Source organism: Lagenorhynchus albirostris, chromosome 11 (genome assembly GCF_949774975.1).
Source record: "Lagenorhynchus albirostris chromosome 11, mLagAlb1.1, whole genome shotgun sequence".
NCBI lineage: Eukaryota > Metazoa > Chordata > Mammalia > Artiodactyla > Delphinidae > Lagenorhynchus > Lagenorhynchus albirostris.
In genome coordinates this window covers 64,130,488-64,155,211 of record NC_083105.1, presented here as the reverse complement: position 1 = coordinate 64,155,211, position 24,724 = coordinate 64,130,488, and the positions used below count along the sequence as shown (strand labels likewise).

The window sequence follows — 24,724 nt, the reverse complement described above, 5'->3', positions numbered from 1 at the left end:
GGCCGCTGAGCCTGCGCGTCTGGAGCCTGTGCTCCGCAACGGGAGAGGCCACAACAGTGAGAGGCCTGTGTACCGCAAAAAAAAAAAAAAAAAAAAAGCTGAGGGGATTCGTGACCACTAGACCAGCCATACAAGAAAGGCTCAAGGGAGTCCTCCAAGACAGTAACTTCAAGCCACATGGAGAAATAAAGACCTCAATAAAAGTAAATACATGGGCAATTATAAAAGCTGGTATTGTAACAATGGTTTGTAATTGCACATTTTGCTTTCTACATGATTTAGGAGACTAACACATTCTCAGGGAAAAAAAAAATTAGTGTAAAACCTAGTATTACTATAACTTTGTCTTATAATTCCAAATCTTATTTTTTATATAGTATAAGAGCCTAATGCATCTAAAAAGAATTATTAGTTTTCGGGGGGCACACAATTATTTAATTTTGTAACATCAACAACCAAAAGGGATGAGGATGCAGCTATAAAGGAGACAAATTTTGTATGTTAATACAAAAAATGAATGAAAAAGGAATTTAAAATTTTTCACTATGAAAAATCAACTAAGCACAAAAGACAGTATAATGCAGGAAATGAGGGACAAAAAAGCCGTAAGGCATACAGTAGGCATACCTTGGAGATACTGTGGGTTCCGTTCCAGACCATCTCAGTAAAGCAAATATCACAATAAAGTGAGCCACACAAATGTTTTGGTTTCCCAGTGCATATAAAAATTGTGTTTAGGGCTTCCCTGGTGGCGCAGTGGTTGAGAGTCTGCCTGCCGATGCAGGGGATGCGGGTTTGTGCCCTGGTCCGGGAAGATCCCATATGCCGCGGAGCGGCTGGGCCCATGAGCCACGGCCGCTGAGCCTGCGCGTCTGGAGCCTGTGCTCCGCAACAGGAGAGGCCACAGCAGTGAGAGGCCCATGTACCGCAAAAAAAAAAAAAAAAAAAAAAAAAAAATTGTGTTTACACTACAGTCTATTAAATGTGCAATAGCATTATGTCTAAAAAAAAATGGACATACCTTAATTTAAAATACCTTATTGCTAAAAAATGCTAACCATCATTTGAGCCTTCAGTGAGCTGTAGTAGTAATACTAAAGATTACTGATCACATATCACCATAACAGATATAATGATAATGAAAAAGTTCAGCATACTGCCATAATTACCAATGTGTAACAGAGACACGAAGTAAGCAAATACTGTTGGGAAAATGGCGTCAACAGACTTGCTTGACGCAGGGCTGCCACAAACCTTCAATATAAAAAATGCAATATCCGCAAAGTTTAATAAAACAAGGTATGCCTGTCTAAAAATCAAATAGCATTAAGTGACAGAAGTAAATCTCTCCTTATATGTAATTACTTTAAGTGTAAATGGATTAAACTCTTAAGGAAAAGACAGAGATTTGTAGAATGGATAAAAACATATGATCCAACTATATGCTATCTACAAGAGGCTGAGATCCAAAGACCCAAACGGGCTGAAAGGGAAAGGATGGAAAAAGGTATACAATGCAAACGGTAACCAAAAGAGAGCATGCATGGCTATACTAATAGCAGACAAAACAGACTTGAAATAAAAAAAGATTTCAAGAGACAAAAAAGAGCATTATATATTTTAAAAGGCTAGCTACAGAAATTAGACATAGCAATTATAAACATTTACACACCTAATGACAGGCCATCAAAATATATGAGGCCAAAACCTAACAGAATTAAAGAGAAATAGACAGCTTTACAGTAATAGTTGGAGACTTCAATACCCCACTCACAATAATAGATCAAGCAGAAGATAAAGAAGTAGGACTTAATAAACTAACTAGATCTACAGACATACACAGAACACTCTCCCCAAAAACAGCAGCACATACATTCTTCAAGTGCATATGGGACATTATCCAGGACAGACCATATGTTAGGCTGCAAACTTAGTCAATAGATTTTAAAAGATACATATCATACCATGTATTTTTTCTGACCACAACAAGATAAAGTTAGAAATCAGTATCAGAAAGAAAATCGGGGAAAAAAAAATCACAAAATTGTAGAAATTAAACCAATGGATCAAAGAAATCAAAAGGGAAATTAGAAAATACTTAGAGACCAAGAAAACAAAACACAACATATCAAACTTAAGGTATGCAGCAAAAGTGGTGCTAAGGAAGAAATTTATAGCTATAAACACTACATTAAAAAAACCAGGGACTTCCCTGGCAGTCCAATGGTTAAGACTCTGCACTCCCAATGCAGGAGCTATGAGTTCAGTCCCTGGTTGAGGAACTAAGATCCAGTATGCCACACAGAGTAGCCAAAAAAATAAAAATTTAAAAAGTAAAAAGTACTTAATAAAAAAACAAGAAACTGGGAATTCCCTAGCAGCCCAGTGGTTAGGACTCCGTGCGCTCACTGCCTGGGGGGTCTGGGTTCAATCCCTGGTCAGGGAACTAAAAATCCCACAAGCTGTGCAGTGTGGCCAAAAAAAAAAAAAACAACCAAGAAACATCTCAAAATAACAAACTAACTTTATAACTTAAGGAACTAGAAAAAGAACTGAACACAAAGCTAGCAGAAGGAAAGATATAATAAAGATTAGAGCAGAGATAAAATAAACTAGAGAAAAACCAAAACAAAAATTGGTTCCTTGAGAACATCAACAAAATTGACAAATCTTTAGCTAGACAGACTAAGAAAAAAAGAGGGAAGACTCAAACTACTAAAATCAGAAATAAAAGTGGAGACATTGCTACCATTCTAACAGAACAAACTGTGTATCAACAAATTGAATAACCCAGACAAAAAGGACAAATTCCTAGAAACACAAAACCTATCAAGACTAAATCATGAAGAAACAGAAAATCTGAATAGACTTACAGCTAGTAATAAAATTGAATCAGGACTTCCCTGGTGGCCCAGTGGTTAAGAATCCGCCTGCCAATGCAGGGGACACGGGTTCGAGCCCTGGTCCGGGAAGATCCCACATGCTGCGGAGCAACTAAGCCCATGTGCCACAACTACTGAGCCTGCACTCTAGAACCTGCGAGCCACAACTACTGAGCCCACAAGCGCCTAGAGCCCATGCTCCACAACAAGAGAAGCCACTGCAATGAGAAGCCTGCCCACTGCAACAAAGAGTAGCCCCCGCTCCCCGCAACTAGAGAAAGCCTGTGTGCAGCAATGAAGACCCAACACCGCCCAAAATAAATAAATAAATTTTTAAAAATAAATAAATAAAATTGAATTAGTAATCAAAAATCTCCAAAGGAAAAAAAGACTTACTGGTTAATCCTATCAATCATTTAACAAAGTAATGCCACTCCTTTTCAAACTTTCCAAAAATTTGAAGAGGAGGAAACACTTCTCAACTCATTCTATGAGGCAAGCATTACCCTGATACCAAAGCTAGAAGAAAACACTACAAGAAAGGAAAACTACAGGCCAATATCCCTTATAACCACGGATGCAAAAATCATCAACAAAATACTAGCAAGATGAATTTGGTGGCATTTAAAAAAAATTACATATCATGCATGACCAAGTGGAATTTATTCCTGGAATATAAGGAGGGTTCAACATATGGAAATCAACTGATGTAATATGTCACACAAACAGAATGAAGGAAACAAATCACATGATCATCTCAATTTGTGCAGAGAAAGCGTTTGACAAAATTCAACACACTTTCATGATAAAAACACTCAACAAACTAGGAACATAAAGAGGAAACTACCTCAACATAATAAAAGTCACATATAAAAAACCCACAGTGAACATCATATTCAATGGTGAAAGACTGAAAGTTTTCTTTAAGATCAGGAATAAGGAAAAGATGTTCACTTTCACCACTTCCATTCAACACTGTATTGGAAGTTCTAGCCACAGCAATCAGGCAAGAAAAAGAAACAGCATCAAATTGCAAAAGAAGAAGTAAAATTATCTCTGTTTGCAGATGACATGAACTTATATGTAGATAACTCTAAAGACTCAACCAAAAAGAATTTATTTTTTCTGATTTTATTAGAATTAATAAATGAATTGGACAAAGTAACAGGATACAAAGTCAACAAATAAAATTCAGTTACATTTCTCTACATGAATAAACAATCTAAAAAGGAAATTATGAAAACAATTCCATTTACAACAGCACCAAAAAGAATAAAATACTTGGGAATTAACCAAGGAAGTAAAAGACTTGTACAATGAAAACTGCAAAACACTGCTGAAAAAAATTAAGTAAAACATAACTGGAAACTCACCTATGTTCTGGATCCAAACATTAATTCAAACATCAATACTGTTAAAATGTGGGGGGACTTCCCTGGTGGTCCAGTGGTTAAGACTCCACACTCCCAATGCAGGGGGCCCGGGTTCGATCCCTGGTCAGGGAACTAGATCCCGCATGCATGCCACAACTAAGAGTCTGCATGCTGCAACTAAGAGTCCACATGCTGCAACTAAGAAGCCTACATGCCGCAACAAAGATCCCGTGTGCTGCAACTAAGACCCTGCACAACCAAAATAAATTTAAAAAAAGAAAAAATCCTAGAATTCATATGGAATCTCAAAGGACCCTGAATAGTCAAAACAATCTTGAAAATGAAGAACAAAACAGAAAGACTCACACTTCCTGATTCCAAAACTTACTACAAAGCCACAGTAATCAAAGCAGTGGGGTACTGACATACAGACATATAGATGAATGGAACAGAATAGAAAGCCCAGAAATAAACCTTCACGTACATGGTCAAATGATTTTTGACAAGGGTGCCAAGACCATTCAATGGGGAAAGGACAGTCTTCTCAACAAATGGTGCTAATTCCACTATTCATAAATAAGACTTTGAAAAATATCTGAAATCCAACTTTAGACTGCAATCTATATAAAAACAAAATTCTAAAATCCATTTAAAAGCAGGTAATGTCAAAGACAAAATTATAATACCAGTTCTAATCTCCTAACTCTGAATCTTTCCTATACCAGAAGCCAACATTCTGTGACTCAGAAAAGCCAAATTTTTCCCCTTAACACTCTCCACACAAGAAAATAACCAATGTTGCTGACCAAATGACTAAATCACAAGAGTTGCAAAACACCAAATAAATCTCACTGTCGCCTACAGCAATGGATTTCTGGGCCAGAAGCCAAGCTATGAAGTTGAAATTATGACTATTGCATAACTACAAAAAGGGAAATTCCAAACCGAGGGTACATATCCATATCTGGTATTTTCACTGGTTTGGTCAAAAGAAGAAAACGGTTTGTTCCACAAACTGACAGCAATAATCTTACCCTCCAATTCCGAATTCGTTTGAGCCTGTTGGGGGTTTTCTCCAGAATCTGTAGAAATTCATGTGTCAGTTCTACAAATGAAATTAGAACATTTAAGAAAAACTCAGAGGCAGAAGTAATGAAATAAGAATAACCTCAACTAACTATATTCATCTGAAATCAAGTCACCTTTGGCCAGATATGTGACAGATCAAGAGCAAGTGCTATTCAAGGTCCCTTACTCTAAAACTTACCATCTAAAAGTTCCAAGGTCACAGTGGCGTCAACATACTCCCACCAGTGCTTCCCATCAGTTGAGACTGGGATCTCCCAGTTGGACCACTTGCAAGCCAGATGAATGCAGACACAGGCCACCACAGGAGGTGTGTACTGCAGGCTAAATGTGGTCAAATGCAGGCTGACATCAGAGGGAAGGAAACAAGAGAGTGTCATGAGCTCTCAATTCTGAACCCAAAGTCAAAACTCTCCATTACTTTAAAAAAAAAGTTAAAAAAAAAAAAAGTTAAAAAAATAAAAAACCCACTGGAGAGCAAGAAGGGCAAGAAATATCCAGTGCTCTGACCCAGCACCCAACATGATTTTTTCCATTAACCCACTGGCTCAGGTAACAACTTTTCTAATTTTTCTGACTACACATCATTTAATCCACACACTAATGAAGGACTGGAAAAAATAAAAACAAAAATAAAAGACTGAGCATTCAGTTTTTTAAAATAAGGATTAATTATCCTAAGAATAAGCTCAGAACTTAAGGAAAATTATAAGATTTTTGATATGTATAATCCCTAAGTCAAATACCTAAGGAAATATTCTAAAAATTATCTTGTCTCATGCCAATCATAGGTCTGGTCTCTTTAAAATAATGAACAGACAATCATTCTCTCAAGTGTCAATATACTTGACAGTTTACTTTTAAAATTTTTCCCACCAGGCTATAAAAATGAACTTCTTAGCCCTGACAGTCATTAGGAGTATCTTTGGTTTCCATGAACAACCAGTAGACTAGAGATGAGAATAAGCAAGTCATTTGGTAATACAAGTTATGTATTAATTTTTTTCTTTAAAAAAGGAAGGAGAAAGAAAAAGTATCACAACTCTTTACACATATACATGCCCATTTATCTGGGCGTGGGTGAAGAAAAACAGAGTCTTTTAAAATATAGTAACAGCAGAATCCTCCAAATTAGATTTTAGTCACTGTCAATGAACCCCAAGTTTAAACAAACTTTCAGAATTATGCTCTTGGATATGTTAAAGCAAAGTAACAAATGCAGAATTAAGTAGGCTATCAAACGATCAGCAATAAATAAATATATCACTTTAACAAATTAAAAGAGCAGCATGGAAATTTTAAGGTACACATGAAAACTGCAGAAAAATCAACCTTTACCATAGAATTGTCTATAACACATTGTATCAGAGATCCTTGCCTAGATTTTTGGCTTCTAGTTTACTAAGTGCAAGACCTGTCATCTTTCCATATACTCATCAAAAAGTGACAATTCTAATGCAAGTAAAGTACTATCCCAAAAACAGAAGAGAAAAATACTAAAATATAAACCTGTTGGTTGCCATGAAGTAAGAAGTCTGTGCTAAGTCCTTGCTTGCTAAAAAAAAGAAAGGGGGGAGGGGGAGAAGGTTATTAGTTCCATTCATTCTAAACAAGTATTTAGTAAGCATGTAATATTTGCAAGGCAGAGAATATAGTGGTAAATGAGGCAGGCATGGTCCCTGACCACCTGATGTTTACATTCTACTGTCAAAGAAAACAGTTTGAGTGATTTTTAATTATAATATTAATAATTATGCTGCTTCCCGACTTAGGGACCTAAGCTTTATTCTGCACACCAGGTATAAGGGGTACATGTTTAAAATGCAATTCCTGGGCATCCTCCCTAGAGTTTGACTCAACACATTTGGAGAAGAATGTAACAAACATTTTTACTTGTTAGTAACTCAGAGATCCTGATACAAGGGTTCACTGAGAAATTCTAAGCTAGGGGATGAACTAATTTGGAGGCAAGATCAGAATCCAGAAGACCTTGCTATATCTGGAAAAAATTAGCAAATAACATAAATTATTCATATATATTACAATTTTTAAAATTCCTCCTTCGGGCTTCCCTGGTGGCGCAGTGGTTAAGAATCGCCTGCCGATGCAGGGGACACGGATTCGAGCCCTGGTCTGGGAAGTTCCCACATGCCGCGGAGCAACTAAGCCCACGCGCCACAGCTACTGAGCCTGTGGTCCAGAGCCCGCGAGCCACAATTCCTGAAGCCCGGCCACCTAGAGCCCGTGCTCTGCAACAAGAGAAGCTACCGCAATGAGAAGCCCACACACCGCAACGAAGAGTAGCCCTCGCTCACCGCAACTAGAGAAAGCCCGCACACAGCAACAAAGACCCAATGCAGCCCAAAAAATAAAATAAATTAAAAATAAATAAATAAACAAATAAAAATTCCTCCTTCAAAAAAAAAATGCTTTAGGTAACAAAGCAAATTTTAACCTTCCTTAGATTAAATATTAGCATTTATCCATCTCTGTTAGTGTAAACCTTTCAAAATATAAGAACTCAGGGAAAATTGAGTTTTCAGATGAAACACACAAATAAGGCCAATTGTCAATCAGTTAAGTCTACAAAACGAAAAATGGCATTTAAACGCACAATGGTGTCTAGATAGCCTTGATACTACTATTTAAATAAATAAGAGCTAGGTTTTGTGCAATTACAGCTACTAAAGTTAAATCGGAATAAAAACCAAGTCCTGGGCTTCCCTGGTGGCGCAGTGGTTGAGAGTCCGCCTGCCGATGCAGGGGACACGGGTTCGTGCCCCGGTCTGGGAAGATCCCACATGCCGCGGACCGGCTGGGCCTGTGAGCCATGGCCGCTGAGCCTTCGTGTCCGGAGCCTGTGCTCCACAACGGAAGAGGCCACAATAGTGAGAGGCCCGCGTACCACAAAAAAAAAAAAAAAAAAAGTCCTGCCAGGGAATCAACAAAGATGAAAATAAGTTCAAATAAATTCTAGATGACCCTCTGGGTGGCCTTAAGAGTGCCTAGGACAATCAACCCTAGAATCAAATTAACCCCCAAGACATCCTTAAAATTGCTGTTAGATACTTATGATTTGATGACATTTCAAAATCTGCCCCCAGCTTTGACAAACATCCATAAGAAACTAACTCTCTTTATCTGGAGATCACCTAAAAACATTGTAAGAACCCAACAGAAAAACTCCAACCACTCATTTTGATTTAAGCCAGGTAAGTTTTTTAGTTTAAATTTTGGCCAAAGCAGCTGTGTTCTGTATTTGTCCAGAGCAAATCTTAGCCTCTAAATGGTAAAACAATTTAAGACAGCATCTCAAGTTGGGATTCCTTACCTCGAACAAGTTGAGTGCACTTTACCACATGTGTATGTGGGTGATCAATTGTTAGTTCAAAGCCTAAAAAAAAAAAGGTAACTGGTTAAAAAGCTAAAGATACTCAAAATATCTTATATTTCTTTTATCCGAGTCATCATTGAAGGCCTCCCTCATTTTCTGGTCCCAAACCTGCCGTTTAGAGGCTAAGAGAGTCAAAGTATGGAGCACACTCTTCTTTAAGATTATCTTCAAAGGTGCTTATGTTTTGAGCTAGAAGGCACCACTCAGATAATAAAGCTAATGCAGTCTCAAGATCCCTGAGCTACCAAAAACTTCTAAACACAAAACATTTTCTTAGGGACAACAGAATATAATACATGGTTGGAAGAAGCAATTACTCATGTAATAATTATCTTCGAAAGCTTAACCTTGAGAAAACATTTTGAAACCTATTCCTCTCTTACCTCAGTTTTGTCCCTTTTCATCATCTCAATTACTGTAAGTACTGATCATTTTATCTAACTCTAAATGATCTTTACCAAAATTACTTAAGGAAGATCGGTATGTCTACAAAAATTTTCAATGAAGTTTCTCTTTTTGAGTATATAAATTAAATTTTTCAATGAAATTTCTCTTTTTGAGTATGCAAATAAAATTTTCCAGTACAAGTAAGGAAATTCTAGGGCATTCCCTGGCTGTCCAGTGGTTAGGACTTGGCACTTTCTTCTACAGAGGGCCTGGGTTCAATCCCTGGTCGGGGAACCAGAATCCCACAAGTTGCGTGCCGCAGCCAAAAAATTTAAAAAATAAAAATAAAGTCTGAGACAAACTGATTAAAATAAAAAAGAAAGAAAAAAAATTCTATTGAGAAATTTACTTGATGCAAATTATTCTAAAAGTATAATTGATTCTTGCTAATTAGATCTTACTGGTTTCCACATTAAAATATTAATAAAAATTTACTCCACCAGAAAAATATCATTGTCCCCTAAAATATGGTTACCTTGAAGAAAACTAATTTAAAGTAAAAATTTGCAGAAACTAACTTCAGAGACAAACTTTGAAGAATTCACTGTATGTTTTGTACATGCAAAAATACAGCCCTACCAGTAACTTTCCAACATAACTCACGAAATACTCCCCTACCTAAAGAGAAAAATGATAGCCCAAAAGAACTAGAAAATCTTTATTTTCCATATTTGCTAAGCTTTTAAAGGCAGTCTCTTTGATGAAAATAATAGATAATAGCAGAACATCATCAGATCTTTAGGCCATCAACTGCTATAGCTTGAATTCCTCCACCTCCACTCCACTGTTCTGAACACTGATTATCAATTTTAAAAACAAATGCTGTTATCTAAATATAATGACAAGCAGACTATAAAAATCCATGGAAGAAAAAAAAGTTGTTTAGATAGTTTCTGCCATTATTTATCAGAAAGTTAAAAACTGCCAAATCTTAACAAGCAAATCATGAATCCTAGAATATAAAACAAACAAACAAAAAACCCCTGCTAACTGCTATTTCAAAGGTCAGCCGTGCCTGCATTCTCTCTGTGGTATAAGCCAGGGTTAAATGACCTCTAAAATATGCAAAAACCTTCCCAAGAAATTCTCTTCCTATTTCCTATTTTGCAAATTTTAAAATCATTACATTATGTACATATTTCTTTAATGGTTTAAAGGAAAATAAACTTACCTAAAGTCTGCAGAATTATGCTTTCTAATATCACCAGATCTTGAACTTGTTGCAGGTAAGCCTGCAGGTGAGAAGACAAATTATTCCCCAAAAAGATACAATATATAATATATAAAGTGTAGGCAAATTCTAACAACCTTCAAGGGAAATCAAAGCCTCAAAAGGCAAGGGTGGGGTTATGAGGGAGAGTAGGAACTGAAATTAACCCTTACTCCTAACAGATTCTCCTTAAAAAAAAAAAAAAAAGTGGTATAGTGAGAGATGTCACTTTATTTATAAATGGCTACAGAAAAAGCACCAGAGATCTAGTTCATTTTCAGACTGACATTTTAGGTTCTAAAGTTCGTATGATGTAGACAGAATCCTACAGGCAATAGGCAATCTCAAACATTTGACTCCTGTTAAACCTTCCTTTTGGAGTAATGCTAGATTTTTAAAATTCATAAATGGGTTCAAAGGAAAAGGGGACAAACAAAAAATTCTTTCAGATTTGTACTGGCCATTACTGTAGCCACTATCCACACATGGCTATCGAGCACTTGAAATGTGTTATGAGTGTAGAATACACACTGAATTGTGAAGACTTAGTTAAGAAATAATAATGTAAACCACTTCATTAATAATGTTTTAAAATTGATTATATGCTGAAATGACTATATTTTGGGGTTAAAGAAAATAATATATAAAATATAACATATTAAAATTAATCTTAATTTTTTTAAGTAAAGATTTTTATATAAAGCTTAATGAAAAGTTTAAAATATTTAATTACATATGTGACTTCCCCTATATTTCTATTGGACAGCACTGGTCTAGAACTCTAGGAGAATGAGATTTGAGCCAGGAGTTAAGAGACTTACGTTGCTGCTAACTTTCCACTGAACTTTATGATCTTGAATAAGTCCAGTAAGGACTTAAACTATGCTAGTTCCCCTTTCCATATAGTGAAGAAAGTATATTCTCCTAGTCACCTCATAAGAGAGACTCAGGTGAGAAGTCATGTAAATATACTTGAAAGAAAAAAAAATAAAGTAGGGATTTTATTTTTTGTTTTATTTTGTTAAAATAAAATTTTATTTGGTCAATTCTATAGACCAGTGGCAGTTAGTAGTCTCTAACGTAAATAAAAGTCCAGACCAACAGCTCTTCAACAAAACTACTGGTGCAGCCCAAAGAGAAAACAAAGTAAGTCAAGACACTACTATGCAAAACACTTAATTTACATAATAAGGGGCTATTATCAAAACAAACCGTCCCCACAACCACTCTGCCCAATATGATCAGAAGAACACACAATTCCACTTAATTTGATAATGGATGACTCATGCACCCACTGTAACAGACAAATAATCTAGTAACAGAAATCCATAATTTTTCTCCAAACTCATCATTCCCCAATCACTCATTTCTAAAGCCAGGAGAGTTTCCCTTCTTTAGAAGGTCAAGGAAGGATGGAAAGGGAAAAAAAGCTATATGTATACACATAGGATAAAGGTGTGGAAGAATATATATCTGAACTGTAATCAGCAGTATCCTCCTAGGAGAAGGAGGGGAGATGAGCTTTACCTTTGACTTTAAATGATTCTTTAGTATTTGGGTTCTTTTATAATGAGCATACTTGTAATTTCTTAAAAAGTTAAGCACACATGCACCAGTGACAAGATTCACTTAAAAAAAATTCATTAACAAAAAATCTAAAAGAATTTTCTTCATAGTGATATTATAGTGGTTAAAAGCTGGAAATTATCTTAAGAGAAAATGGTTAAAATATATGTATGTATATGACAAAATACGATATCAATATTTAAAGGAAGCAGAGAATTGATGGGAAAATATTTGGTATACAGTAAGTGAAAAAAGCAGGTATAAAATATATACATGTGTAGCTACTCATAGAAAAGAAGCTGGAAATACTGGTTCATTTATATATCTGTGGTACAAATTACATCTAGGTAATATATTTTCTTCTTTTTCTGCATTTTCCAATTTTACCAGAATGAATACAATTAACTTTTGCCATAAATTTCTGTGATGTTTTTGTTAAGGAAAAAACAAACACTAAAAGTTCCTTTAACAGCCCCAATTCAGACTTCAGTAAATCAAAGTTAAAAAACTAAGTTATGATCAAAATAAATTAAGAAAAACAGATGTGTGTAATTAATCCCCTACCTCACTCCTAGTATCAGGAAGTGATTCCTGTGGATGGAGACAAGCATGTGCTACCTTGATGACGTGTTCCAGTTTTTTGGGCTGCTCCTCTACTTTGGCTGCTAAAAATAAGGCTGCTGGAGCCACAGACTGGATGAAGAGAAAATAAATCACATTTATTATTTGTTTATTTCTAGAGTAAGGTAGATCTAAAAAAGAACTAAGTCTTAAACCAACTTCTTTGCTTACCTCAACTTCGTCACCTCTTGTTTATGCTTTCTCCTCCTCTACTTAATTATCTTCTCCTCTCCTATCCATTAACCACGTCCACTTCTGAAAACCAATCCTTCAACAAACTCTCATTAAAAGCTACCTATTCAAGAAACCACTAGATGTAAATAGACAGCTTTCTATTTAAAATGAGATTATTAAGTTTTATCAAAGCACTCTATATACTTTTTTTAAAGGAGTAAACTGAAATGTCCAGAATCAGCAAATCCATGGAGACAGAAGTAGATTAGTGGTTGCCGGGGGCTGGGAGAAGAGAGGAATGGGAGTGACTGCTAAAGCATGAGGGGTTTCTTTCTGGGGTGATGTAAATGCTCTGAAATTAGATCATGGTGATGGTTGCCCAACTCTGAATATACTAAGAACCAGTGAATTGTACACCCAAAGGAGGAAATTTATTGTATGCAAATTACCTCAATTATACTTACATATGGAGAGGAGCACAAATCTTTAAAAAAGAATTCAAAGTATAGTATTATATTCAACAGCTTATAAGTAGAAGGTACTTAGAGGGGGAAAAAAAAAGTCAAGCCAGGGAATTCCCTGGCGGTCCAGTGGTTAGGACTTGGCACTCTCACTGCCAGGACCGGGGTTCCATCCCTGGTTGGGGAACTAAGATACTGTAAGCCTCGAAGCACAGCCAAAATAAAAAAGTCAAGCCAATACACAAGCAGACAGAAAACTCAGACACTAAACAAGAAATTAGAGCAATAGGACATAAACATAGCCTGGTGATCTGGGAAACCTCAGGAAGCACAACGTCTCTAGAACCTTAAGAATATTTCAGTGAATCAAAGATGGCAATGGCATGAACTACAATTCACCAGGAGTTAAAGAAAGCAATAAATAATTTTATAAAAGTGAAATATCTATTTACTGAGTAGAACTGACATGCATTCTAACACTTATTTGTATCCCTGCAGTTATCTGTTATACTTTGCTAGAATAGATTTTTCTCCACAAATTCAATTCAGAATAACAATTCTCTTCCTTCATATTTGTTGCAGTTATATATGGAGCTTGCTACATATATTCTACTAGACCTTAGGATAAACAAAGAAAAACCAGAGGAAAATGGGCACGAACAAATGTGTGAGAAATCGGGGCATAAAGCACATTTTGAACACTAAACTGAGTAGTTTAGTTAAAAGATATAAATAAAGTGATGTGGGACACAAAAGATTTTTAAGAAGAGAGTGACACTACAGATTTTAGATAAAAAAATGCAGAGTTTAAGAAATATTTGGAAAGGTTAATCCAGTGGTAGGTGGTACTAAAAGGAAAGGATAGATACATTAAAAGTTAATTTTATTAAAGAGAAAATTTTAATAATACAGGCAGGGACTTCCCTGGTGGCACAGTAGTTAAGACTCCGTGCTCCCAATGCAATGGGCCCAGGTTCGATCCCTTGTCGGGGAACTAGAGCCCACGTGCATGCCCCAACTAAGGAGGCTGCCTGCCACAACTAAGTAAGACCCGGCACAACCAAATAAATGAATAAAATAAACAAATAAATATTAAAACAACAATAATGATAACACAGGCATTAGGAAATAAAGTTTAGAGTAGGCACTAGCAGTAGAAATAAAGTAAAAAAGAAACCCAGCTTTCACCTTGGAAAACAAATAGGTTTTCAGTAAATATATGTATTTGCATACAGAGAAAAAAATTCTAATGGAATATACACCAAAACGTTAACAGGATTATCTCTGAACACCGAGTTATAGGGAAACCATCACTTTCTCCTTTAATCTGTCCTCTTTCAATTTTTTTTTTTTTTTGGCTGCATTGGGTCTTTGTGGCTGCACATGGGCTTTTTTCTCTAGTTGTGGTGAGCAAGGGCTACTCTTCGTTGCGGTGCACAGGCTTCTCATTGCGCTGGCTTCTCTTGTTGTGGAGCATGGGCTCAGTAGCTGTGGCACACGGGCCAGTAGTTGTGGCTCGTGGGCTTTAGAACGCAGGCTCACTAGTTGTGGTGCACAGGCTTAGTTGCTCCGTGGCAATGTGGGATCTTCCAGGCCAGGGATCGAACCCACATCCCCTGCATTGGAAGGTGGATTCTAAACCACTGCACCACCAGGGAAGTCCCTGTCCTCTTTTAACTTTATGATGACAATATATATTTATAGGGGAAGAAAAAATGGTACCACTATAAAAATTAACGGGACTTTATAACTGATTGGACACAGGGGAAAAGGAAAAGGACAACTCAGAGACAACACTTAAGATTTTAAGCCTACAACTTTGCTTTCAAGAGGCTAAAAATATATTTGAAAGAATCTAACTAAAATATGATATACAAACAATGGCTTACAAGGCAAGATAACATCTGTTAAGTGAAAGACCACAGGAGATAAATTTCAACCTCCTTTTTGTCCAATCAACCATATAAATACTCATAGCTCCTCATGGAATCATATACCAAGCTAGCTTATCAAACTATTTTCCCATCAAAGGCAATTTCCCAGAGGAATTCCAGGTAGGAGTATAAGATTTTCTCCATTTTAAAAGAACAATAATAATGCTAGCTAATACTTATTTGTTTGCTATATGCAGACACTTTGTAAATTAATTCACCTATATCCTACTAACTACTCTATGAGGTAGGCACTATTATTGACCCCAAAGAGATGAGGCGTATGGTAACTTGCTCAAAGGCATATAGCTGGTAGGCAGTACAGCAAGGATCCGCATCCAGACAAGTCTGACTCCAGAGCCCATCCTCTTAACCACTAAACTTGACCTTTTAAGAGTCAGCTAATGAGAATAATATACACCCAAATTTGTCAGCTATTAAAAGACAACACCTGTATATCAAATATTATAAAATACAGAATAAATACACACACACCAAGTTGCTCACCACTACTTTTACATTCCCCCACTTGAAAACTTTTAGGACAGTACATACAGAAATTCAATTAATGAGGTTGAATTTCTTCTCAAAAAGAGAGTAAATGCAATGCCAGGATTTAAGTGAGAATAAACCAGTCATTTAATCATGTCTGCTAAGAAATAAAGTTTATTTCAATCAAAAGACAGCTTCTCTACCTTCCAAGGTATTGGAAATGAATGATGGTTATGTATATATAATGCAAAAAGTAATCATGCTGCAAACCTCAGACTTTTGTGCTTTACTTTATGTTATACCTCAACAAAAATTTTAAAATTTTTTTAAAAAGGCAAGAACTCTAGGCTTGAAAACACTATAAACGAAGAGTTACAACAAAACGAAAAAAGTATTCACAGCACATGACATACGGCTCTGATATATAAAGAGCTCATTTAAATGAGAAAATCAAAAAAAATAAAACAGGGGCAAAAAGAAACAACAGATAATTCTTCAATTTCACAAGAACAATGACCAATAGGCATCAGAAGTTCAACTTCACTAATTGAAGAAATGTAAATTAAGAAAATAACTTAGGGCTTCCACTATCTTGCTCACCACTCTAGCCCTAGTGCTTGACAAGTAGTTAGAACTTAATATTTCTTGAAATAATGAGTATTTGTTGTTAGTGAGGATGCAGAGGAAAGAACCCTCCCCCACAGTGCTAGAAACAATGTATGTTGACATAATCTTTCAGTAGAGCAAACTGACACAAAAAAACTTTTAAATGCATACCCTTGGACACAGCAATTCCACCTATAGGAATTTATAAAATAGTCATATAAATGCATGATATATGTACCAGACTAACTTATGTAACATTATTTATAATACAATAAACTATAAACAACCCCAATATCCACCAATAGAGAGCTGGTAAAATAAATTATAGTAACTACTCAAATAAATACTATGTGGCCACTTAAAATGAGAAACCAATAAGAAAATGTCCAATACATACATACTGTTAAGCAATAAAGGCAATTGTGTAAGAGTGGTACAGTAAGAAGTGATTTTTATAGAAATACATAAATGCTGGTACTATATGCACAGAAAAATGTCTGAGACACTATTACCAAAATGTTTATCAAAGGTTACTACTTCTGGAGGATGGGATTACAGAAGAGCTTTCACTTTCTGCCTTACACATTTCTGTACTGTTTTAATTTTTACCATGAGCACCTACTACCTTTGTAATAAGAAAAAATAACAAGAAAAATGTATGAGCACTTCACACTACATACTACATTTCAATGCCACAACAATGTATTAAGTCCCCTCAAATTTGAATTTGGACTCATCACAGCTAAACTCTTAGAATTAACATACTAAAGGAGTGATATTTTTCATCTGTTAATTCCAGAATGTGCCTAAAATCAATTCTCTAAAGAGGACCAATAACCTCAAACTAAAAGAATCACTGGGGCTTCCCTGGTGGCGCAGTGGTTTAGAGTCTGCCTGCCGATGCAGGGGATGCAGGTTCGTGCCCCGGTCCGAGAAGATCCCACATGCTGCGGAGCGTCTGGGCCCATGAGCCATGGCCGCTGAGCCTGCGCGTCCAGAGCCTGTGCTCCGCAACGGGAGAGGCCACAACAGTGAGAGGCCCGCGTACCGCAGAAAAAAAAAAAAAAAAACATTGCATTTTGGAAAAGGTCATAAACTCCAGAAGAATCTCTTTATATTGGATAATTACCAGATCATTCATTCATTCAACAAGTTTACTGAAAGTGCTTTAGAGGATACACAGAAAAGTGAGTCTCTGTCCTTGCTAAGATAAATGCATAGAAAATAAAACAAGATATAATTTAAAAGGTAAAAATAGGGGAAATATACATACACACACACATACATATGCATAGAGTGGACAAATTGATTTGAGATGTAGTTCACCCTGGATTTCAAACCTTTACCATAATAAAAGAAATGTAGAAAACTTTCATAATGGGCAAGACAACTATGGACTTCCTCTTCAAATTCCATTCTTTATCCACTACTTTCTATTCTAGAGCTATCAGACAGCCTCATTAAATGCTTCTCTCTCTCTTATTAAGAGTGTGTTCCTTGCAATCAGAGGAGGTAGGGAGGTTAAGGGTAGGAGACAGCCCAACTGATTGAATAATCAGCAAAAATTGGGAATAGTTAATCCACACTCTAAAGGGTTTCCTGTGCAATTATTCCCAATACTGAGTCCACCAATATCTTACAAGAGCAATATCTAACTTTCCAGTTTCTCTTCCTATGGCATAAAAATTCAAAACCTATCATCCTGGGACTTCCCTGGATGTGGTTAAGAATCTGCCTGCCAATGCAGGGGTCATGGGCTTGAGCCCTGGTCCGGGAAGATCCCACATGCCGTGGAGCAACTAAGCCCGTGCACAACTACTGAGCCTGTGCTCTAGAGCCCACGAGCCACAACTACTGAAGCCCGGGCACCTAGAGCCCGTGCTCCACAACAAGAGAAGCCATCGCAACGAGAAGCCCACACACCGTAACGAAGAGTAGCCCCCGCTCGCCACAACTAGAGAAAGCCTGAGCGCAGCAATGAAGACCCAATGCAGCCAAAAATAAATAAATTTATTAAAAAAAAAAAAAACTATCATCCTAAGGAAAAGTCTGAAACACCTTTTCTCAAAACGTAACCTTTTCTTAAAAAAATAATGAAATATTTGACTCACAAATCCATATGAAGTGTTCAAGTTTAGCCCTATTACCTTGTGATTTTATTAAACAAATATAAGCTTACCTGCAACTGGGATATCACTATGCACTCGCTTCCAAGTCATTTACAATAATGTTAAATAGGACCATTTCAGGTAGCAAAACTGAAAATAGCACTATTTACAATTCTGTCCAGAAAAAAAAAAATCCCTTTATTACTATTATTTTCTTTTTTCTGTCTTAAAAGTCATCCCCCAGTTATCACATAACACACCTTCCCCTTCCAACTGGTCATTGATGGGAATTTTATCAAAGGTTTTTAGAAAATGTAAATGACTTAACATTCACTTGTTTTCCTGTGCCCATATTATTATTAAACATTTCAAAAATCACACTTAAATTAAGTGTAATGCTACCCCCCTTTAATGCTACTCTCCCAATCCAAAAACGTTAAGTTTAAATGTTCAATAATCTATTTTATTAGAGAATCCACCTACTCTAAGGATGCACTAAAGCTAAACAACTAGCTAGACACTTCACAGGAAAACTAGAAGGCTGGATTCAGAACAGCAGTGTGACACATAATGAAAGTGATCAATCATAAACTCTAAACTTCAAATCCCAGTTCAGCAGCAAAGATCAACCATAAAAGAAATATGAAGTTGAGATTAATCACAAAAGGATTACACCATATATAAAAATTATACTTACATTTCGATGGAACTGTGTAAAGGACTGAATCATGTAGAATCGATGCATGTACACTATAGCAGTGTTGATGGTCAATTGTGAGCTAAAATGTTCAAGTTAAGGTCCCAAAACAGACGGGCAGTACAATTCCCAAAAATACAACCTCTATATCCTCCCAGAAGGACCATGCAGCCAAGCACAGTGGATGCCCCTAAATGAAAATCATACTTACCTCTCAGGGGTGTGGAGAAAGGGACACCTCCTACACTCTTAGTGGAAATGCAAATTGATGCAGCCGCTATGAAAAATAGTATGGAGGTTCCTTAAAAAACTAAAAATAGGGACTTCCCTGGTGGAGCAGTGGTTAAGAATCCGCCTCCCAATGCAGAGGACACTGGTTCGAGCCCTGGTCCAGGAAGATTCCCACATGCCGTGAAGCAATTAAGCCCATGTGCCACAACTACTGAGCCTGCGCTCTAGAGCCCATGAGACACAGCTACTGGGCCCATGCACCACAACTACTGAAGCCCGTGCACCTAGAGCCCGTGCTCCGCAACAAGAGAAGCCAGCGCAATGAGAAGCCTGCACACCTCAACGAAGAATAGCCCCCACTCGCCGCAACAAGGGAAAGCCCGCACGCAGCAACGAAGACCCAACACAGCCAAAAATAAATAAATAAAATAAATAAATTTAAAAAAAAAAAAGAAAAGGTGCATGCACCCCAATGCTCATAGCAGCACTATTTACAATAGCCAAGGCATGGAAACAACCTAAATGTCCATCAACAGATGAATGGATAAAGACGATGTAGTGTATATATACAGAATGGAATACTACTCAGCCATAAAAAAAGAATGAAATAATGCCATTTGCAGCAACATGGATGGACCTAGAGATTATCATACTAAGTCAGTCAGAAAGAGAATGACAAATACCATATGATATCACTTAAATGTGGAATCTAAAATATGACACAAATGAACTCATTTATGAAACAGAAACAAACTCACAGACCCAAAAATCAAACTTATGGTTACCAAAGGGGGAAAAGGGATAAATTAGGAGTTTGGGATTAGCAGATACAAATGACTATATATATAATAAACAACAAGGTCCTACTGTATAGCACAGGGAACTATATTCAATATCCTGTAATAAACCATAATGGAAAAGAATATGAAAAAGAATATGTAGGGAATTCCCTGGCAGTCCAGTGGTTAGGACTCAGTGCTTTCACTGCCGTGGGCCTGGGTTCAATCACTGGTCGGGGAACTAAGTGCCCACAAGCTGTGTGGTGTGGCAAAAAAAAAAAAAAAAAGACTATGTATATATATGTATAACTGAGTCACTTTGCTGTACACCTGAAACTAACATAACGTTGTACATCTATACTTCAACTTTAAAAAAAAAAAATCATACTTTCCTCTAAGAATTAAAAAGCAAATCTGTTCTTTCATCAATTAACTTCCAATTGACACTTAACACACTGTCTTATATGTAACAGATATTCACTATAAAGTTGCTGAATTAATAAACAAGCAAAGCTTCTCAGCATGTGGATCAAGAAGGAATATGAACAAAACTATGTAAGACCTAAACCTGTTACTTGCCTACTGAAAATCCTGCCAAGGTGATATCCTTGCACAGGATATCTCTTCAAATGATTTACAACACTCTCCCTGATCTGCCCCCTAGGTATGTCTCCACTTATCTCCTCACCTTCTAAGCTCCAGCAATTACCTTTTCAGTTCTACTTCTCTCTGGCACTCATAAGGTGATCCCTGGGACCAGAAACACTATGATTTGATATTCATTCAGTGAGTTATTTGATACTCACTAAAAAGAAAAACATTTTTTCTGCTTTTAATTTTTAAAGAGCTCCATTTCCAGTTATTACAAAATATTGGCTACAGTCCCTTGTTGTGCAATAAATCCTTATAGCCTAACTTACAGCCAGTAGTTTGCCCCTCCCTTCTGTCCCCACTGGTAACCACTAGTCTGTTCTCTATCTGTGAATATGCCTTTTTGTTTTCACTAGTTTGTTGTATTTCTTAGGTTCCACATATAAATGATATCACACGATATTTGTCTTTCTCTGACTACTTCACTTAGTATAATCTCTAGGTCCATCCATGTTGCTGCAAATGGCATTATTTCATTCTTTTTTATGGCTGAGTAGTATTCCATTGTGTATATATACCACATCTTCTTTATCCATTCATCCTTCAATGAACATTCAGGTTGCTTCCATACCTTGGCAATTATAAATAATGCTGCTATGAACACTGGGGTGCATGTATATTTTCAAATATGTGTTTTTGTTTTTTTCAGATATATACCCACGTGTGGAATTGCTGGGTCAAACAGCAGTTCTATTTTTAGCTTTTTGAGAAACCTCCATACTGTTTTCCACAGTGACTGCACCAAGCTACACTCCCACCAACAGTGTACAAGGGTTCCCTTGAAAAGAGAAACTTTTGAATGTCTTATTATAAAGACCTCAGAAAACAATGTGGGATATACAGAGATGAGACAGTACCACAATGGCAACAACCTTAATAACACACATGTAAAAAGGCAAGTGCTAGGATGCACTGAAACAGAATTTAAAAAAAAAAGAAAAAGGTTTAACTCAGTACTGACTGGATGCTTAGGAAACAAACTGGATACAGGCACCAAAGAGGACACCACTTTCGAAGTGAGCACAACCTTAAGACACAAACATACAGCCAGCAACACATTTAAATGGAAGCTGCACCCAAGAATAAATTTTCATTTCCTGAGTGGAAAGAACTTTATATAGCTTTCTCTGCTACAAAATGAGTAGGTTTTCTGACAAACAAAAACACTTAAAGGGAAAAAAAATTCACTAAATCTCTGAAATATGAGGAAAACGAATATACATTAGCACTCTGAGTAACTTTAAAACACAGTATTTTATAAAAGGTTTTTTAGAACATTAGATCTGTAGGTCTACATCCCTACAAATCTACACTGACATCCTTCCTTCCTCTGAAATGCTATAAAACTCTTAACAGTAGCTACTTTAACATATGAGTGCCAAGCATTGTGTTGGGCACAGAAATCAAATTCATGAGTTATCGCCCCCATTTTACAGACAAGAAAACCAAGAATTCGACAGGTTTCTTAAACAACTAGTAAGGGGAAGGAACGGATTTTAAGCCAAAGCTGGGGCATTAATTCTAGACCACTCTCTTTATAAGACCTTCAGGTATCGAAATTTCTCAAAACTCTCTTTACACACTAAGTTCAAGAGGCAGCCATCAACAGTGAAATCTCCACCAGATCCCTAGGGCATAGTAGAAAAGCAGAATCTCGAAGTCACCGGAGTAGGAGATCAGAACACACCGAAAACAGACTACGAGGAAGAGGAGTTAAAACACAAAGCGGAAAGGATACGCGTTCCCAGCAAGGTTGATGGCACGGGTGAGCGAGCGGGAAATTAACTCGGCCTCGCTTCCCTCCAGCGAACACTTAACTTCAGTTCGCCCCATCGTAGGCTCTCCTAACTAGACATCCAGTCCCTGCCCACCCTCTTCCCTTCTGTCTGACAGACCTTGAAGCCTGGACGCCCAAACAGGGCGGGACCTACTCCAAGGCCGAAGGCCTAGGCCGCAAGGATACACGTTAAGACGTTGGCCCATGTCCTGGAGCAGATTGGCCGCCTGCTGGCGATAAGAAAGTTCTTTATCGGGGTCCAGGCCAAAACGACGGGATGGGCTATTTTCCAGCTGTTCTCGAGTAAAATACCACCGTTTATTGTTGTTCTTTCTCTCTCCCTCCATAGTGCTTCAACCAAAAGGCAGCGGCGGCGGCTGCAAGCACTTCCCAGCGTCACCTAAGCGGCGACACACATCCGCTGTACGGAGACAACTGCGACGTGACAAACTTCCGCCAGGGGAGGACGGCTGGATTGTGACACGCTTCCGCCGACGGGTTGCTAAGTTAAAGAATCCACTTCCGGAACGGACCTCGGGTCACTCTGCAGCCGAGTTAACAGGCAGCAGGAAACACCTTGCGTCGAGGACACAGGCGCCAGTCATGTGACCCTTGAGAGGCAAGGTGCGGTTAGGAGTTCTCGTTCAAAAATAAACCACGTCTCTTCCCGCGAGAACTGGGTTCTGCCTTCGCGCGCTGAGCAGAGCTGAATGCGGCGTCCGCTCACGCGCCGCTGGGCGGTTCCTCGGAGAACTTCGCTTGTGACGTAGGTGACGGTATAAAACTGGGCAGATGGCGAACTTAACAGAGAAAAGGGGTGAGACTGTCAAAAACTGAGAAAAGTAATCAAAGAGAGTAGCCCTACCGTATATTAGAACATAAAGCAACTGGAAAGCTCTCGCACTGTTGGTAGCAGTATAAATTACCCATTTGAAAAGCCGCGTTGCAATATGTAGCTAAAGCCTTGAAAACATTCCTTCGCCACGGTGGCCAACTTAAAGGAATAAAATGAAATTAATGGAAATAATTTAGTGCTTACCACAATGCTGACTCAAATATACTATCTCATTTAATTGATACAACCCCAAGAGGTAGTGATATTTTAATCCCTATTTTACGAACGGGTGAACTCCTTCCGGGTGGAAAGCTTCCACTCCCACCCTGCGCATGCACAGATTTGTAAATTCCTGCCACCTGTCAAGATGAATCCCAGCTGTTTTGAGGGCTGTTTGATCCTAGGCAAGATACTTAACTTCTCTGTGCCTCTTGTAAATGGTGTAGTACATGTGGTTTAGTTTCTGAAAAGGTTTAAATGAAGATTTAATGAATTTAAAGCATTTATATTAGTACTGGGCACGTAGAAAACATTCAGTAGATTTTCTCATAATATTTATTATATTATATTGAAGTTGACGGCAAGTACAATACTATCTTCATTTTTGTATCCCTAGCACCTACGCAGTCAGTCCTGGCCCTAGTAGTCAATAAGTGTTTGTCAAACAACTGCTCACAACAACCTACAGTAGAGAAACAGCCTTGGGAAGATTAAGTAGTTTGTCCTACACTACACCACTTATTAGTGTAGATTTTAAAATCAAGTCTGATTCCATTGTTCTTTCCATTCTAGCAAGCTGTACTCTTGCTTTTCTGGAACAGTCAATTCACCTTGATTAAATTTGGGTAATATTAGAATCTTTTGTCTTTTATAATAAATATTTTGAGTTTTGTCACTTCTAGACATGGCTGTTCCCACTCAGTTTGATTCTAATTCATTCTCAGAAGTATTTTCTTCCACTCCAGGCCCTCCTCTGCCATATACTGCCTATAATTAGCTTTAGCTCTGTTTTACTCTGTAAGAATTCAGGAAAAAATACTTCAAGTTATAACATTAAAAATATTATGATTTCAAACCTCTTCCATGACAGACTTTTTTCTTTTAATAGAAAAGCACGTTCTCAGTTATGTCATCATGAATTTTGTCTTTTAAACAGCCAAAATTATTTCTCCCAGACTCCTCTTGCCTATTTCTCTGACCTGTGTTTGTTTCTCCACTAAATCTCTTGGATTGATGACCCCATTTTGAATTTGCGATGGTGGCTGTGTACCAATCTTCCAAGAAAACGTTCTGGTATCTGACAGGCTTCAGGCAATGCAGCTGCTAGCCAATGGCTTGCTACCCTGCCATACAGAAAAGGGGGACCTGTGTAAATCAGAGAAAGGAAATATTCTTTGACTGAA

The 24,724-nt window shown here is 37.3% G+C and overlaps 1 protein-coding gene across 4 annotated transcripts in view; it reads right to left on the bottom strand.

The window, feature by feature from the left end:
* CCNT1 (cyclin T1) overlaps positions 1-22,905 on the bottom strand; it is a 37,370-nt gene extending 14,465 nt beyond the window's left edge. For 2 of the 4 annotated variants that reach the window (XM_060166395.1, XM_060166391.1), the window contains exons 1-8: positions 22,673-22,905; positions 19,049-19,130; positions 12,523-12,651; positions 10,354-10,414; positions 8,673-8,735; positions 6,851-6,896; positions 5,523-5,686; positions 5,290-5,360 (exon numbers count right to left, since the gene is read on the bottom strand). In XM_060166395.1, the coding sequence (XP_060022378.1) occupies positions 5,290-5,360; positions 5,523-5,686; positions 6,851-6,896; positions 8,673-8,735; positions 10,354-10,414; positions 12,523-12,651; positions 19,049-19,130; positions 22,673-22,833 (777 nt within the window). In that variant the 5' untranslated portion in view covers positions 22,834-22,905. The remainder of the gene's footprint in view (positions 1-5,289; positions 5,361-5,522; positions 5,687-6,850; positions 6,897-8,672; positions 8,736-10,353; positions 10,415-12,522; positions 12,652-19,048; positions 19,131-22,672) is intronic. The other 2 variants (XM_060166392.1, XM_060166394.1) reach the window with 2 other exon arrangements.
* Positions 22,906-24,724: the final 1,819 nt, after the last annotated feature.